Here is a 15,000-nt window from a genome sequence, read left to right as displayed (position 1 = left end):
GGGAGAAAGGCAGGCGGCTGATGTAAACAAAGCCGCCTGTCATTCTCCCTGATGTAACTGCAGAGATCATACGATCCTGCTATGTAGGATCGTATGTCTCTGTGGTTACATCACAAGCCACACCCCTTTACAGTTAGAAGCACACCCCTAGGGACACACTTAACCCCTTGCTCTCTAATAAAGTTAACCCCTTTCCTGCCAGTGTCATTTTTACAGTAACAGTGCATATGTATAGCACTAATTACTGTAGTAATGTCACTGGTAACCCCAAAAGTGTCAAAAATGTCAGTCAGCGATCTGATCTGTCCGCCGCAATGTCGCAGTCCCGCGTAAAAAAAATGGCAGATCGCCGCCATTACTCGTTTAAAAAAAAAAACAATAAAAATGACAAATCTTTCCCTTAGTTAGTAAACGCAATAACTTTTGAGCAAACCAAAATACGCCCATTGCGATTTTTTTTTTTTACCAAAAATATGTAGCAGAAAACAAATTGACCTAAAATGTTAAAAAATTTTGATTTTTTTTACATTTTTTTTTGGGGGGGGGGGGGGGAATTTCATATAAAAAAAATTTGAAAAATATTGTTATTTTTTCAATATTGTCGCTCTGTTTTGTTTATAGCGCAAACCGTAAGTAAAAATCGCAGAGGTGATCAAATACCACCAAAAGAAAGCTCTGTTTGTGGGAAAAAAAGGACATCAATTTTATTTGGGTACAGCGTCGCACGACCGCGCAATTGTCCGTTAAAGTCACGCAGTGCTGAATCGCAAAATAGGCCCTGGTCTTTGAGTAGCCAAATCCTTCGGGGCTTAAGTGGTTAAATGCACCAGCCCTGACTGTCCCGGGGGGATTTTTAGGTAAAAAAAAAATTTTCAAGGTGGAACTCCGCTTTAACCACTTGCCGACCGCCAGCAGTACATATACTGCAACAGGTCAGCTCTGTCCCGCATAACAACGTAACTGTACTTTGCCTCCTGGGACCACGAGGGGAGGGGTGCACGTGCCCATTCGCCTCAGGGAGAGCCAATTTGCGGGTTCATGATTGCCACTGGGCACTCGCGATCACTCTGTGGAGACAGAACAGCAGTAAACACGGCAGACCACTGTTCTGTCAGTAATGATCACAGGGATCCTGTGTTCAGGCAGCAAGCCCATCCCCGCCCCACAGTTAGAAAGCACCCCCTTTGGGTTGTTCCTTGAAAAGTAATAGATGGGGAAATCTAATGGGGACACTTGTTCTGGTGACCTGGGGGTCCCCAAGGGATTCCCCTAATTTTATAGGTATTCTCACTTCCTGTTTTGGTTATGGGACAGTAAGTGAGAGAATCTACGCAATGCGACACAGATGGTGAAAAAAAAAAAAAAAACTGACCAGGGTTATAACCCCTCCCTTACTCTATCCAAAATAGAAAAAAAAATTGTATTTTTTTTCGCTGTTCGGGCTTTTACTTTAACCTCTTCCCGACCGCCCGCTGCCTATTTACTGCGGCAGTGCGGCCCACCTGCGCAAACCGACGTAGACCTACGTTGGTCGCGCACCTACAGCTAGGGGGCAAGCGCCCCCACTTGGCAGCGGGGAAGCCTATGCACGGGGCAGGCGGCTCCGATTGCTGCCCTTACACCTGTGATCGTTCCCTGTTGAGAGAGAAGAGCGGTCAGCTGTTGTAAACACAGCTGACCGTTCTTCCCCCTGGAATGATCACAGAGCGCCTGTGATGCTTCTATATAGTATCACAGGTCTCTATGATCATTTTACAAGCCACGCCCCCATACAGTTAGAATCACTCCCCTAGGCTCACATTTAACCCCTTGATCACCCACAGTGTTAACCCCTTCCCTGTCGGTGTCATTATTACAGTAACAGTGCATATTTTTAGCACTGATTTCTGTAGTAATGTCACTGGTCCCCCCAAAAGTGTCAAAAATGTCAGTTAGGGGTCCGATCTGTCCGCCACAATGTCGCAGTCCCGCTAAAAATCGCAGATCGCCACCATTACTAGTAATACAAAAAAAAAAAAAAAAAACAATTACATAAATCTTTCCTGTAGTTTGTAGATGCAATAACTTTTGTGCAAACGAATCAAAATATGCTTATTGCGATTTTTTTTTTTTTTTTTTTAACGAAAAATATGTAGCAGAAAACAAATTGACCTCAAATGTTAAATTTTGATTTTTAAATTTTTTTTTTTTTTGGGAATGTATAGCAGAATGTGCAATATATATATATATATATATATATATATATATATATATATATATATATATATATATATTTATTATTATTTTTTTTTTTTTTTTTTTCAGAATTGTCGCTCTTTTTTTGTTTATAGCGCAAAAAATAAAAATCGCAGAGGTGATCAAATACCACCAAAAGAAAGCTCTGTTTGTGGGAAAAAAAAGGACATTCATTTTATTTAGGTACAGTGTCGCACGACCGTGCAATTGTCCGTTAAAGTAACGCAGTGCCGAATCGCAAAATATGGCCTGGTCATTAAGGGGGAAAATCTTCCGGTCCAGAAGTGGTTAAACTCGCTGCTTTTGTACCTTTTTTTTTTTTTTGCTAGTTACTGCTACAGAATTCATAAGATACGGGGCAGCCATATCCCCATCTAGATAAAATTGCTTCCGTAAACCACTTACAGCTAATTGGATTCGGACTGCGAGGTATTTATAACTTTTTTTTTTTTTTTTTTTTTTGTCCTCCTCGTTCTTCTGAAGATGAAGGCTACCAATAAAATTATTGTTGTTTAATGGAACACAGCCTTCTGTTAAAAAGCGGGTCACTTCCACCCCCACTCTAATCGATCGGTTTGACGCTTTTCCTGGCACATTGTGTCTCTACTCTGCTTCCTAACCTCATTATTTTTATTAGCTCTTTAGGATGCAAGAAAATGGTGTACAGTACTGTATATAGAACAGCATTTCTACAACCCCTTCCCGGGGTTGGTAGGGGTTCAGCAATTTCTGACTCTCGGATAAGCAAACACTGACACCATTTATACACTGCTCAAAAAAAAATTAAAGGAAAACTTTTTAATAAAAGTATAACATAAAGTAAAATAAACTCCTGGTCAGCGAAGTAGCAGAGGGGGTTGTTTTTTTTTTATGGAAATGAGGGGATGTTACTGTATATGACGCTGCCTGAAAATTCCAATAAATCAAGTGTGTGGTGATAAAACGTATAACAAATCAATTATAAATGAATCAATATTTGTTTGAGTCCATTCACACTGCCGCGACTTGTGAGGCGACTTGTGTGCCCTCAAGTCGCCCCAAGTCGCTTGACATAACAAAAGCAATGTTAATCAATCAGTGCCATCTTAATTGGCACTACTGAAGTCGCTCCGACTTCTGAAAAGGGTCCTGTACAACTTGTGATCCGACTTGTCCCATAGACTCCAATGGGAGTCGCCTCCTTATCTTATGTGAAGCGACTTGTGATCCGACTTTCCATTAAAATGTTCCTGAACCAGAAAAAAAGATAATTTTTCTTAGAATTTTTAGTAGCGCAGGGATGGGGCTCCGCTCCACCTGGGCGTTTTTGTTGCAGGCGTTTATCGGGCATTTTTTGGGCGTCTTTGGAGGCAGGCATGACATCTGAGCTTCTGTGTAGGGGTATATATACACACACACATATATGTATATATACACATACACACATATAGGTGTGAAAGGAGCGGAACCCCATCCCTGCGCTAATGAAATTATTTGCAGGGATAGGGTTCCGCTCATCACACCTGTATGTGTGTATGTGTGTGTATATATATATATGTGTGTGTGTATAGATACCCCTATACAGAAGTTCAGATGTCATGCCTGCCTCCAAAGACGCCCAAAAAATGACCAATAAATGCCTGCAACAAAAACGCCCAGGTGTGAAAGGAGCGCAGCCCCATCCCTGTGCTACTAAAAATTCTAAGAAAAATTATCTTTTTTTTTTTCCTGGTTCTGGACATGCTGCCTAGAGCTGAAACTTCACAGATACACCTTTTAGACCCCCCAGACACTAAATCCAAAGAAATCTCTTTTTTTTTTTTTTAATAATTGGCTCTCTTTTATTGAAAAAAAAAAACTTTTTTTTGTGGGATTGAACATGACCTAGAACCATCATATTCTGATTGGCCAAATACAAAGTCGTCTATCATACAAGTCGCGCTGAATTTGCGCAAAGTCGCGCTGAAAGTCGCGCCAACAAGTCGCCCCCATATGAGGCGACTTTCTGGTCGCGGCAGTGTGAATGGGGTGTAAACCAACATAATAAGCTTAAGTGTTTTAAAGTGCAATAATTAATTCACTTAGTGGCAAAAAATTAAATAAGAATATGGATGACCAGCACTTTCAAATATTAGAGGTCTAAAAGTGACAAAATGTGCATCAATTAGTGACCTATAGAGTAAAACCACCACTAAATGGTGATCTAATAATTCTTAACCAAGGATTTGCCCCCCTTCCTGACCTGGCCATATTTTGCGGTTCGGCACTGCGTTACTTTAACGGACAATTGCACGGCCGTGAGACGCTGTACCCAAATAAAATTGATGTCCTTTTTTTCCCCCAAATAGAGATTTCATTTGGTGGTAGTTGATCACCTGTGCGATTTTTTATTTTTTTTTATTTTTTTGTGCCATAAACAAAAAAAGAGCGACAATTTTTAAAAAAAATAAAAATAATTTTCACATTCTGCTATATAACCTTCCCAAAAAAAAAATTAAAAATCATAATTTAACATTTTAGGCCAATTTGTTTTCTGCTACTTATTTTTGGTAAAAAAAATTGCAATAAGCGTATTTTGATTCATTTTCACAAAAGTTATCGCGTCTACTAACTGCGGTAAAGATTTGTCATTTTGTCAAGAGATTTGTCAAATGCCAATCGAGCTCCTCCGGTTTCAGATCCTCCATTCCCTGGCTGGTACAGTCCGGGGGTTACATCTAACAAAGCTGAATTTCGCTTGGTTAGATGCTGTGAAGTGCAGGGGAACCCTAATGACAAAGTGAGGGCCATAATTCTACCATAAAGGCTCCTGGTTAACTCTAAACTGATGAGCTGGAAAGGCACCTAAGGCTGCATTCACATGTCAGCTTATAATCGCGGGCAGAACCGCCGCGGTTCCGCCCGCGATTCGGAGATTTATTGCAAATCGCGGGACGCCTAGCGTTGCCCGTTGATTTGCAATAGCCCCCCAAACGCCGAGCGATGTTGCCGCGATTTACGCCCGCCGAATCGCGGCAACATCGCGCAAACAAAATCGCGGGACGCAATACGCTCCAAAAAAGTACAAGAGCTTCTTTGGAGCGTATTGCGTCCCGCGATTTTGTTTGCGCGATGTTGCCGCGATTCGGCGGGCGTAAATCGCGGCAACATCGCTCGGCGTTTGGGGGGCTATTGCAAATCAACGGGCAACGCTAGGCGTCCCGCGATTTGCAATAAATCTCCGAATCGCGGGCGTAACCGCGGCGGTTCTGCCCGCGATTATAAGCTGACATGTGAATGCAGCCTAAGGGAGATTTTTGAGTACCTTTGTTTTGTTTTTTGTGTGTGTTTTTTTTTTTTTTTGCGTTCCGATGGGCTTACGCAATTTTAAGACTTGGCATGTTTGGTATCCATTTACTCGACGCAACCATATCTTTTATATTTTACCAAAAGTATTTGTGTGTTTGCACTAAAATTCATTTTATTAAATTTTTTTCCTAAAAATTTGCGTTAAAAAAAAAAAAAAAAACGTTGCACAAATATCATGTGATATAAAAATTTACATCCATCTTTATTTTCTACAGGGCCTTTGCTTTCAGAAAATATATAATGTGCTGGGGGTTTTAAATAATTTCATTACCAAAAATGACCAAAATTTACACTTGCGCAAAAAAATGTAAAAATCGGCTCTAGAGCCGAACTAGTTAACCACTTAACCCCAGGAAGATTTTTCCCCCTTCCTGACCAGGGGTTTTTTTGCGATTCGGCACTGCGTGACTTTAACTGACAATTGCGCGGTCGTGCGAAGCTGTACCTAAACTAATTTGACGTCCTTTTTTTCCCACAGAGCTTTCTTTTGGTGGTATTTGATCACCTGTGCGATTTTTTTAATCATGCGCTATAAACAAAAAAAGAGCGTAAATTTTGCAAAAATAACAATATTTTTCACATTTTTTTTTATGAAATTCCCCCCAAAAAAATTGTAAAAATCAAAATTTTTTAACATTTTCAGCCAATTTGTTTTATGCTACATATGTTTGGTAAAAAAAAATCGCAAAAAGCGTATTTTGATTGGTTTGCGCAAAAGTTATCGCGTTTACTAACAAAGGGAAAGATTTTTGTTGTTTTTTTTTTTAACGCGTAATGGCGGCGATCTGTGTTTTTTTTTTTTTGCGGTACTGCGACATTGCGGCGGACAGATCGGACCCTTGACTGACATTTTTGACACTTTTGGGGTTACCAGTGACATTTCTACAGTAATCAGTGCTATACATATGCACTGTTACTGTAAAATGACACTGGTAGTGAAGGGGTTAACTTTTTTTGAGAGGGAGGGGCTATGTGTGTCCCTAGGGGCGTGCTTTCTACTGTGATTGGCTGTGGCTTCAGATGTATGAACAGTGATCAACGGTTCTACATAGTAGAACCGTATGATCATCCTTCATACACAGGGGAGAATGACAGGCAGCTTGTTTACACAAGCCAATAAATAAAGTTGTGTGTCCCTAGGGGCGTGATTCTAAGTGTGATTGGCTGTGGCTTCAGCTGTAGGAACAGTGATCAACGGTCCTACATAATAGAACCGTATGATCACTATTCATACACAGGGGAGAATGACAGGCGGCTTGTTTACATTAGCCAGCCGCCTGCCTTTCTCCCTCTCCACCGACGATCGCGAGTGACCGGCGGACATCGGGTCCGCCGGTCACACGCGCGGGGGAGTCCATGACCGTGCAGCAGCGCTCGCTCCCCAGAGCCTCACAGGCTAGTGACGTACCGGTACGTCACTTTGCCTGTGAGGGGCTGACTGCCGCAGTATATGTACTTGCGGCGGTGGGCAAGTGGTTAAAGTGGTTGTAAAGTCAGGTTTTTTTTTTTTAAATCTTTGTTTGCAGCAGCCCCCCTCAATGCTTACCTGAGCTCCCTCTCGATCTAACGATGTCAACGACTGTCTCAGCTGCCTGGGACTCCCCTCCTCATTGGCTAAGACAGCAGTTGCGCCATTGGCTCCCGCTGCTGTCAATCAAAGTCAGTTAGCCAATGAGGAGACGGGGCTTATGGCCACACAGAGCAGGACTAGAGAGCGAGCACGCACCAGTGCCGCCATAGCAAGTGACTTGTTATTGGGGGGGCGCTGGTCAAGGTGGAGGAGGAGGAAGTGCACAACCATTACACAGAGCAGGTAAACATAACATGTTGGTTGTTTAAAAAAAAAAAAAAAAAGCCAAATCTTTAATACGACTTTAAATTATAGCTTTACGCTTTAAAAAGTTTAGTTTATTTTCCTGCAGAAGATCTTGTCGGGGCTATCTAGTAGTATTAATTTTGCCTAGGCAGTACCCTCAAAAATGTTGCCTTTTTTTTTTTGTTTTTAGTAGTCTATGTGCATATCCTCAGTATAAGATATATATATTAAAAAAGAATAGCGCGCAAATGCAAAAGAAATTACTACCAAATCTTAAGAGAGTCCATAAATAAAAAAAAATGGGGGTTTGGTCCCACCATATGGCCATATCGTGCTCAAGCCCACTACTGCGTCAAAGTACCCCATTATCAGTGGGTTCTACACTATCCATGAAAAAGAGATGAATCCAGCCTTTCTAACCCTTGGAGATAATACTCCTTGCTGGGAGAGATGTGCAAATGCACTACAGGGGACTCCTCCTATATCCACTTGATGGTGGACACTGATTGAGTACAGGTGTGTGTGGGGGGTGGGGAGGGCTGCTCAACCTCGATAGTCTGGTCAGACCGAATACATAGGATATATCAAGACATTGCTGCATCTGACTGCTAGCCTCTCCAGTTTTAGAGGGATTTAGAAGAGCTTCTTCTGGAAGTAGAGACTTTGGTGGGGACACTTGGCTGTAAGCTCCTCTGGCAGTAGAGACTCTGGTGTGGACACTTGGCTGTAAGCTCCTCTGGCAGTAGAGACTCTGGTGTGGACACTTGGCTGTAAGCTCCCTCTGGCAGTAGAGGCTCTGGTGGGGACACTTGGCTGTAATCTCCCTCTGGAAGTAGACAGGTCGCTGTAAGCTCCCTCTGGCAGTAGAAACTCTGGTGGGACACTTGGCTGTAAGCTCCCTCTGGTGGTAGAGGCTCTGGTGGGGACACTTGGCTGTAAGCTCCCTTCGGCAGTAGAGACTCTGGTGGGGACACTTGGCTGTAAGCTCCTCTGGCAGTAGAGACTATGGTGGGGACACTTGGCTGTAAGCTCCTCTGGCAGTAGAGACTCTGGTGTGGACACTTGGCTGTAAGCTCCTCTGGCAGTAGAGACTCTGGTTGGACATTTGGCTGTAAGCTCCTCTGGCAGTAGAGGCTCTGGTGTGGACACTTGGCTTTAAGCTCCTCTGGCAGTAGAGACTCTGGTTGGACATTTGGCTGTATGCTCCCTCTGGCAGTAGAGGCTCTGGTGGGGACACTTGGCTGTAAGCTCCCTCTGGCAGTAGAGGCTCTGGTGGGGACACTTGGCTGTAATCTCCCTCTGGAAGTAGACACGTCGCTGTAAGCTCCCTCTGGCAGTAGAAACTCTGGTGGGGACACTTGGCTGTAAGCTCCTCTGGCAGTAGAGACTCTGGCGTGGACACTTGGCTGTAAGCTCCTCTGGCAGTAGAGACTCTGGTGTGGACACTTGGCTTTAAGCTCCTCTGGCAGTAGAGACTCTGGTGTGGACACTTGGCTGTAAGCTCCTCTGGAAGTAGAGACTCTGGTGGGACACTTGGTTTTAAGCTCCTCTGGCAGTAGGACTGGTGTGGACACTTAACTGTAAGCTCCCTCTGGTAGTAGAGACTCTGGTTGGACATTTGGCTGTAAGCTCCCTCTGGCAGAAGAGACTTTGGTGGGGACACTTGGCTGTAAGCTCCTCTGGCAGAAGAGACTTTGGTGGGGACACTTGGCTGTAAGCTCCCTCTGGCAGTAGAGACTTTGGTGGGGACACTTGGCTGTAAGCTCCTCTGGCAGTAGAGACTTTGGTGGGGACACTTGGCTGTAAGCTCCCTCTGGCAGTAGAGACTTTGGTGGGGACACTTGGCTGTAAGCTCCTCTGGAAGTAGAGACTTTGGTGGGACACTTGGTTTTAAGCTCCTCTGGCAGTAGGACTGGTGTGGACACTTGGCTGTAATGTAAGCTCCCTCTGGTAGTAGAGACTCTGGTTGGACATTTGGCTGTAAGCTCCCTCTGGCAGAAGAGACTTTGGTGGGGACACTTGGCTTTAAGCTCCTCTGGCAGTAGAGGCTCTGGTGTGGACACTTGGCTTTAAGCTCCTCTGGCAGTAGAGACTCTGGTTGGACATTTGGCTGTATGCTCCCTCTGGCAGTAGAGGCTCTGGTGGGGACACTTGGCTGTAAGCTCCCTCTGGCAGTAGAGGCTCTGGTGGGGACACTTGGCTGTAATCTCCCTCTGGAAGTAGACACGTCGCTGTAAGCTCCCTCTGGCAGTAGAAACTCTGGTGGGGACACTTGGCTGTAAGCTCCTCTGGCAGTAGAGACTCTGGCGTGGACACTTGGCTGTAAGCTCCTCTGGCAGTAGAGACTCTGGTGTGGACACTTGGCTTTAAGCTCCTCTGGCAGTAGAGACTCTGGTGTGGACACTTGGCTGTAAGCTCCTCTGGAAGTAGAGACTCTGGTGGGACACTTGGTTTTAAGCTCCTCTGGCAGTAGGACTGGTGTGGACACTTAACTGTAAGCTCCCTCTGGTAGTAGAGACTCTGGTTGGACATTTGGCTGTAAGCTCCCTCTGGCAGAAGAGACTTTGGTGGGGACACTTGGCTGTAAGCTCCTCTGGCAGAAGAGACTTTGGTGGGGACACTTGGCTGTAAGCTCCTCTGGCAGTAGAGACTTTGGTGGGGACACTTGGCTGTAAGCTCCCTCTGGCAGTAGAGACTTTGGTGGGGACACTTGGCTGTAAGCTCCTCTGGAAGTAGAGACTTTGGTGGGACACTTGGTTTTAAGCTCCTCTGGCAGTAGGACTGGTGTGGACACTTGGCTGTAATGTAAGCTCCCTCTGGTAGTAGAGACTCTGGTTGGACATTTGGCTGTAAGCTCCCTCTGGCAGAAGAGACTTTGTTGGGGACACTTGGCTTTAAGCTCCTCTGGCAGTAGAGACTCTGGTTGGACATTTGGCTGTATGCTCCCTCTGGCAGTAGAGGCTCTGGTGGGGACACTTGGCTGTAAGCTCCCTCTGGCAGTAGAGGCTCTGGTGGGGACACTTGGCTGTAATCTCCCTCTGGAAGTAGACACGTCGCTGTAAGCTCCCTCTGGCAGTAGAAACTCTGGTGGGGACACTTGGCTGTAAGCTCCTCTGGCAGTAGAGACTCTGGCGTGGACACTTGGCTGTAAGCTCCTCTGGCAGTAGAGACTCTGGTGTGGACACTTGGCTTTAAGCTCCTCTGGCAGTAGAGACTCTGGTGTGGACACTTGGCTGTAAGCTCCTCTGGAAGTAGAGACTCTGGTGGGACATTTGGCTGTAAGCTCCCTCTGGCAGAAGAGACTTTGTTGGGGACACTTGGCTTTAAGCTCCTCTGGCAGTAGAGACTCTGGTGTGGACACTTGGCTGTAAGCTCCTCTGGCAGTAGAGACTCTTGTGTGGACACTTGGCTTTAAGCTCCTCTGGCAGTAGAGACTCTGGTGTGGACACTTGGCTTTAAGCTCCTCTGGAAGTAGAGACTCTGGTGGGACACTTGGTTTTAAGCTCCTCTGGCAGTAGGACTGGTGTGGACACTTGACTGTAAGCTCCCTCTGGTAGTAGAGACTCTGGTTGGACATTTGGCTGTAAGCTCCCTCTGGCAGAAGAGACTTTGGTGGGGACACTTGGCTGTAAGCTCCTCTGGCAGTAGAGACTTTGGTGGGGACACTTGGCTGTAAGCTCCTCTGGAAGTAGAGACTTTGGTGGGACACTTGGTTTTAAGCTCCTCTGGCAGTAGGACTGGTGTGGACACTTGGCTGTAAGCTCCCTCTGGTAGTAGAGACTCTGGTTGGACATTTGGCTGTAAGCTCCCTCTGGTAGTAGAGACTCTGGTTGGACATTTGGCTGTAAGCTCCCTCTGGCAGAAGAGACTTTGGTGGGGACACTTGGCTTTAAGCTCCTCTGGCAGTAGAGGCTCTGGTGGGGACACTTGGCTGTAATCTCCCTCTGGAAGTAGACTCTGGTGGGGGGCACTTTGCTTTAGGCTCCCTATTGGGGCAGAGAATCTGGTGTGGACACTTGGCTGAAAGTAGAGACTCTGGTGGGGACACTTGGCTGGAAGCTCCCTCTTGGGGTAATCTGGTGGGAGATGCTTGGCTGTTTCCTTTTGGGTACAGGGGCTCTGGGATAACTGTGCCTTCTTATTTAAGTGTTTTGTTATGTTGGTTCAGTATATTGGGATCCCTTTTTTTTAATTTTTTTTTTCTCCTTTGCAGTGATCAACAAAAGACCATGGTGAGTAGGTGACGCGCTGTATTGGCCTCCAAGAAGGTTCTCATCTGTGGTTCTTAACTTCACCAAGACAACCTCTTTTAGGTTAGTTCTCTCAATAGCTAATGTTCTCATGTGTTCTGCTTGATCTAGCTCTTGCAGTGTAATTGTATAACCTGCCGTTATGTACTGTTAACACGAAACCTGTCCTGAGGTTAGGAGATGGCCATCTTCTAATGTCACCAAACACCGTCTCTCTGAGGTTGTTGTATAAGGCAATCACAGTGTTGCGCTCTCACACTTCACATCTCCAATATTTTCTCTGCCTTCAGATTTTCCAATGGCTGACCAAAGAATGGATATCTCGTCAACTATAAACGACTTTATGTCCCCAGGCCCCACCGACCTCATATCCAGCTCCCTCAGTACAAGTAGCATGGAGTGTAACCGCAAGAGGAAAGGGAGTTTGACGGATTACCAGTAAGTAGTCTTTTTTTATGACCCTTTTCTGTTCATAATGGCTAGGCCATACCTGTGTCCTGATAGTATACCCTTCAGGAAATTGAAAAGCAGGTTTGTGGTCATCCTCTGGGGTTAAATGTGTGATAAATACCAGGTTTTCATATCCAAATGACACATATCAAACACATTTTTTTTTTCTTTTTTTTTTTTCTTTTTTTTCTTCTTTTTCTTTTTTTTTTTTTTCTTTTTTCCTTTTTCTTCTTTTTTTTTCTTTCTTTTTTCTTCTTTTTTTTTTTCTCTTTTTTCTTTTTTCTTGTTTTGTTTGTTCTCTTTTTTTCTTTTTTTTTTTTTATTTCTCTTTTCTCTTTTTTTCTTTTTTCTTTTCTTTTTTCTCTTCTTTTCTTTTTTTTTTTTTTAATTTAGAATTAGTAGGAACCGCTGGGTACCTTTTCGATACGAGAGAACTACTTAGGAATTGGCATTTATAATCAATCAGTCTCTTCTTTTTACTTCTTTACAGCCTTTGCACACAGAGATGGTTACTTGTACTGTTAGTTGTATTCTTTGTTCCACATGTCAGCCCAGAATTGGGCTGTAAGGCCTGTCATGGAGGCTGATTTTGTTTCCTGCCTAAGCTCAGGGCTGATGACATTATCAAGGCTGCGGGTGGAGGTCAAATGGTTAACTTGTTGTAATCCTGACTGCACATGTGCTTTAATGATCATTTTGTTTGGTCTCCTGTTTAGCAGTGAGATCATATAGAAGCTAAAATGGCCTTAGGCATTGCTGCTCAACCTGTGGCTCTCCAGCTGTTGCAGAACTGCAAGTCCCATCATGCTTCTGCCTTTTGGAGTCATGCTTGTAACTGTCAGCCTTGCAATGCCTCATGGGATTTGTTGTAGTTCTGCAACAGCTGGAGGGCCACAGGTTGAGCACTCATGCCGTACAGCACAGGTGTCAAACACAAGGCCCGTGGGCCAAATCCGGCCCTCAAGGCCATTTCATGTGGCCCTTGCACCTCTCTTGCAACTGCAGGAGAGCTCCAGCCCTCTTCTTGTCCTCCTCCAGACCCTGTACTTTTTGCTTTTCAGCAATGCCTACAGCTTCTTCCCAGCAGCAGCACAAGATAAGGGGGGTGCACTGTGATGTAAGGGAGGGAGGGGGACTCAATTTCTGATGGTGGAGAGGCTCTTGACGTCTTATGTAAGAGTATGGGATGCTCTGGACATCTAGTCTTACAGATACAACCAGCCCTTTTGAGGGCAATAATAATGCTGATGCTGCCCGCGATTAAATAAGGTTTGCACACCTGCCGTACAGCATTGACCCCAACCTAACACTTCTGCTGTGATAGGGAGAGACAAAATACAACCAACAAAATAAACAAAATCAATATTAAAAAAGTCTCTTAAGAGGTAAGGCTGTAACACAATAGGGATTTCTATCCCCTACCTTTTACAAATGTATATTGATGCTGGTGGTAGTAGGTTAAAGGAGCGCCGATCTCAAAATAAGAGGCCAACTTGGATATAAAGATCGTAGTTTTATTGGTAGTAGCAGAACATGTTGAAGCCCAAAAGATGGTTAAATGTGAAATGATGGTAACCATCTTTCTGGCTTCAACATGTTCTGCTACTACCATTAAAATGACAATCTTTTTATTTAAGTTGGTCTCTTATTTTGATATTGGGCGCTCCTTTAACCTACTACCACCAGCACCTTGGGAAATGACCACGAAGGCCGTACCTAAAGGCAGCAGCCCAAGCCCTTCAAAAGGGCCTACCGCCACCTTTCTATTCAGTTGGGCCGGATTCATGGGGAGCTAATTCCCCCAAGCTGCCCCCATCACCTACCCACAGACCCTCTACCATGTAGGCCAGTCCAGCGCAGTCATCAACTTTCAAGAAATATATATTGATGGGTAGCTCACCTTTTGAGTCCCTAAAGGCTCGTACACACGAGTCGAAATTCGGCCGTGAATTTTCGTCCGACGACCAATCGGCCAATTTTCGGCTTGTTAGTATGGTGCTCTCGAAAAACCGACTCCGACTTTTCGGCCGAAAAAATTCTGGCGTGCAGGCTATAAAATTTTTGTCCACCGTCAAAACACATCCGATTTTCGTGCAGTCAGTACAGATTTCGACAGGGAAAAAGCTAATGAGCAAGACTGGGCATGCTCAGAGATGAAAGAACACAAAGAAAGGAATCCAACACATAACATCACTTCTGAAATGTAATTCTGTCAGACGACAAAATTCGTGTGCAGTCTAGAGCACATTCCAACCAACAGACACCACTCTGGACAAACGACGAACGACCGGTCGGCGGAAATTCGTTGCGTGTGTACGAGGCTTAAGTCTGCCACCATACATGTCCTGGCTGTGGAAAGATAGTTACAATGTGCACATCTGCATTGGGAGAATTCTCAGCAAAACAGATGAGCGGCCTAGAAATTTGCAAGAATTTGTCAGCAGAACTCGCCTGCAGTGTCCCCGAGCGCCCCGCCCGAAGATGTCCGCTTCCAGGTCTTGATCGCCGGCCGCTGTCATTGGCCGGGCGGGGGATAACGTTACTCCTGCACATGCACCAGAGTTCAGCCAGTCAGATTCAGCATTGCTGAATTTATACAGTGTGCAGCTCAGTGTACAGGGGCAGACAGGCAGGTCGGAGACCAAGCATATCTCTTCTGCATTAAAATTCCTACCTGGCTTCAATTTCCATTATACGTCAATCTGTCAGGATGAAAGATTCCCTGCCTCAGAAGCCTCTGATAGAAGCAGTCATTCTCTGATTGCAGGCACCATAGGACTCTCACTGAAATGGCATCCCCAGCCCTGAAGCTGAATGTGTTCCCTACTCAATTGTGATCTGATTGGGACAACACCATGTATAGATTTATTACCATCCGTTCTATTCACTACCCATACATAGATGTGACTGAGGCTGGAAATA

At 44.8% G+C, this 15,000-nt stretch overlaps 1 protein-coding gene and 1 long non-coding RNA gene across 2 annotated transcripts in view; both read left to right on the top strand.

Moving 5' to 3' along the window:
* Positions 1 to 15,000, top strand: part of LOC309565378 — a 724,777-nt gene that overhangs the window by 625,007 nt on the left and 84,770 nt on the right. The window lies entirely within an intron of this gene.
* BMAL1 (basic helix-loop-helix ARNT like 1) overlaps positions 1 to 15,000 on the top strand; it is a 146,241-nt gene that overhangs the window by 78,903 nt on the left and 52,338 nt on the right. The window contains exons 2-3 of the mRNA XM_082270283.1: positions 11,592 to 11,691; positions 11,919 to 12,066. Of these exons, the coding sequence (XP_082126409.1) occupies positions 11,927 to 12,066 (140 nt within the window). The 5' untranslated portion in view covers positions 11,592 to 11,691; positions 11,919 to 11,926. The remainder of the gene's footprint in view (positions 1 to 11,591; positions 11,692 to 11,918; positions 12,067 to 15,000) is intronic.

Source organism: Pelophylax lessonae (assembly GCF_965119305.1).
Source record: "Pelophylax lessonae genome assembly, chromosome: 10".
NCBI classification, from domain to species: Eukaryota; Metazoa; Chordata; class Amphibia; order Anura; family Ranidae; genus Pelophylax; species Pelophylax lessonae.
This window is presented reverse-complemented; position numbering and strand designations above follow the sequence as displayed.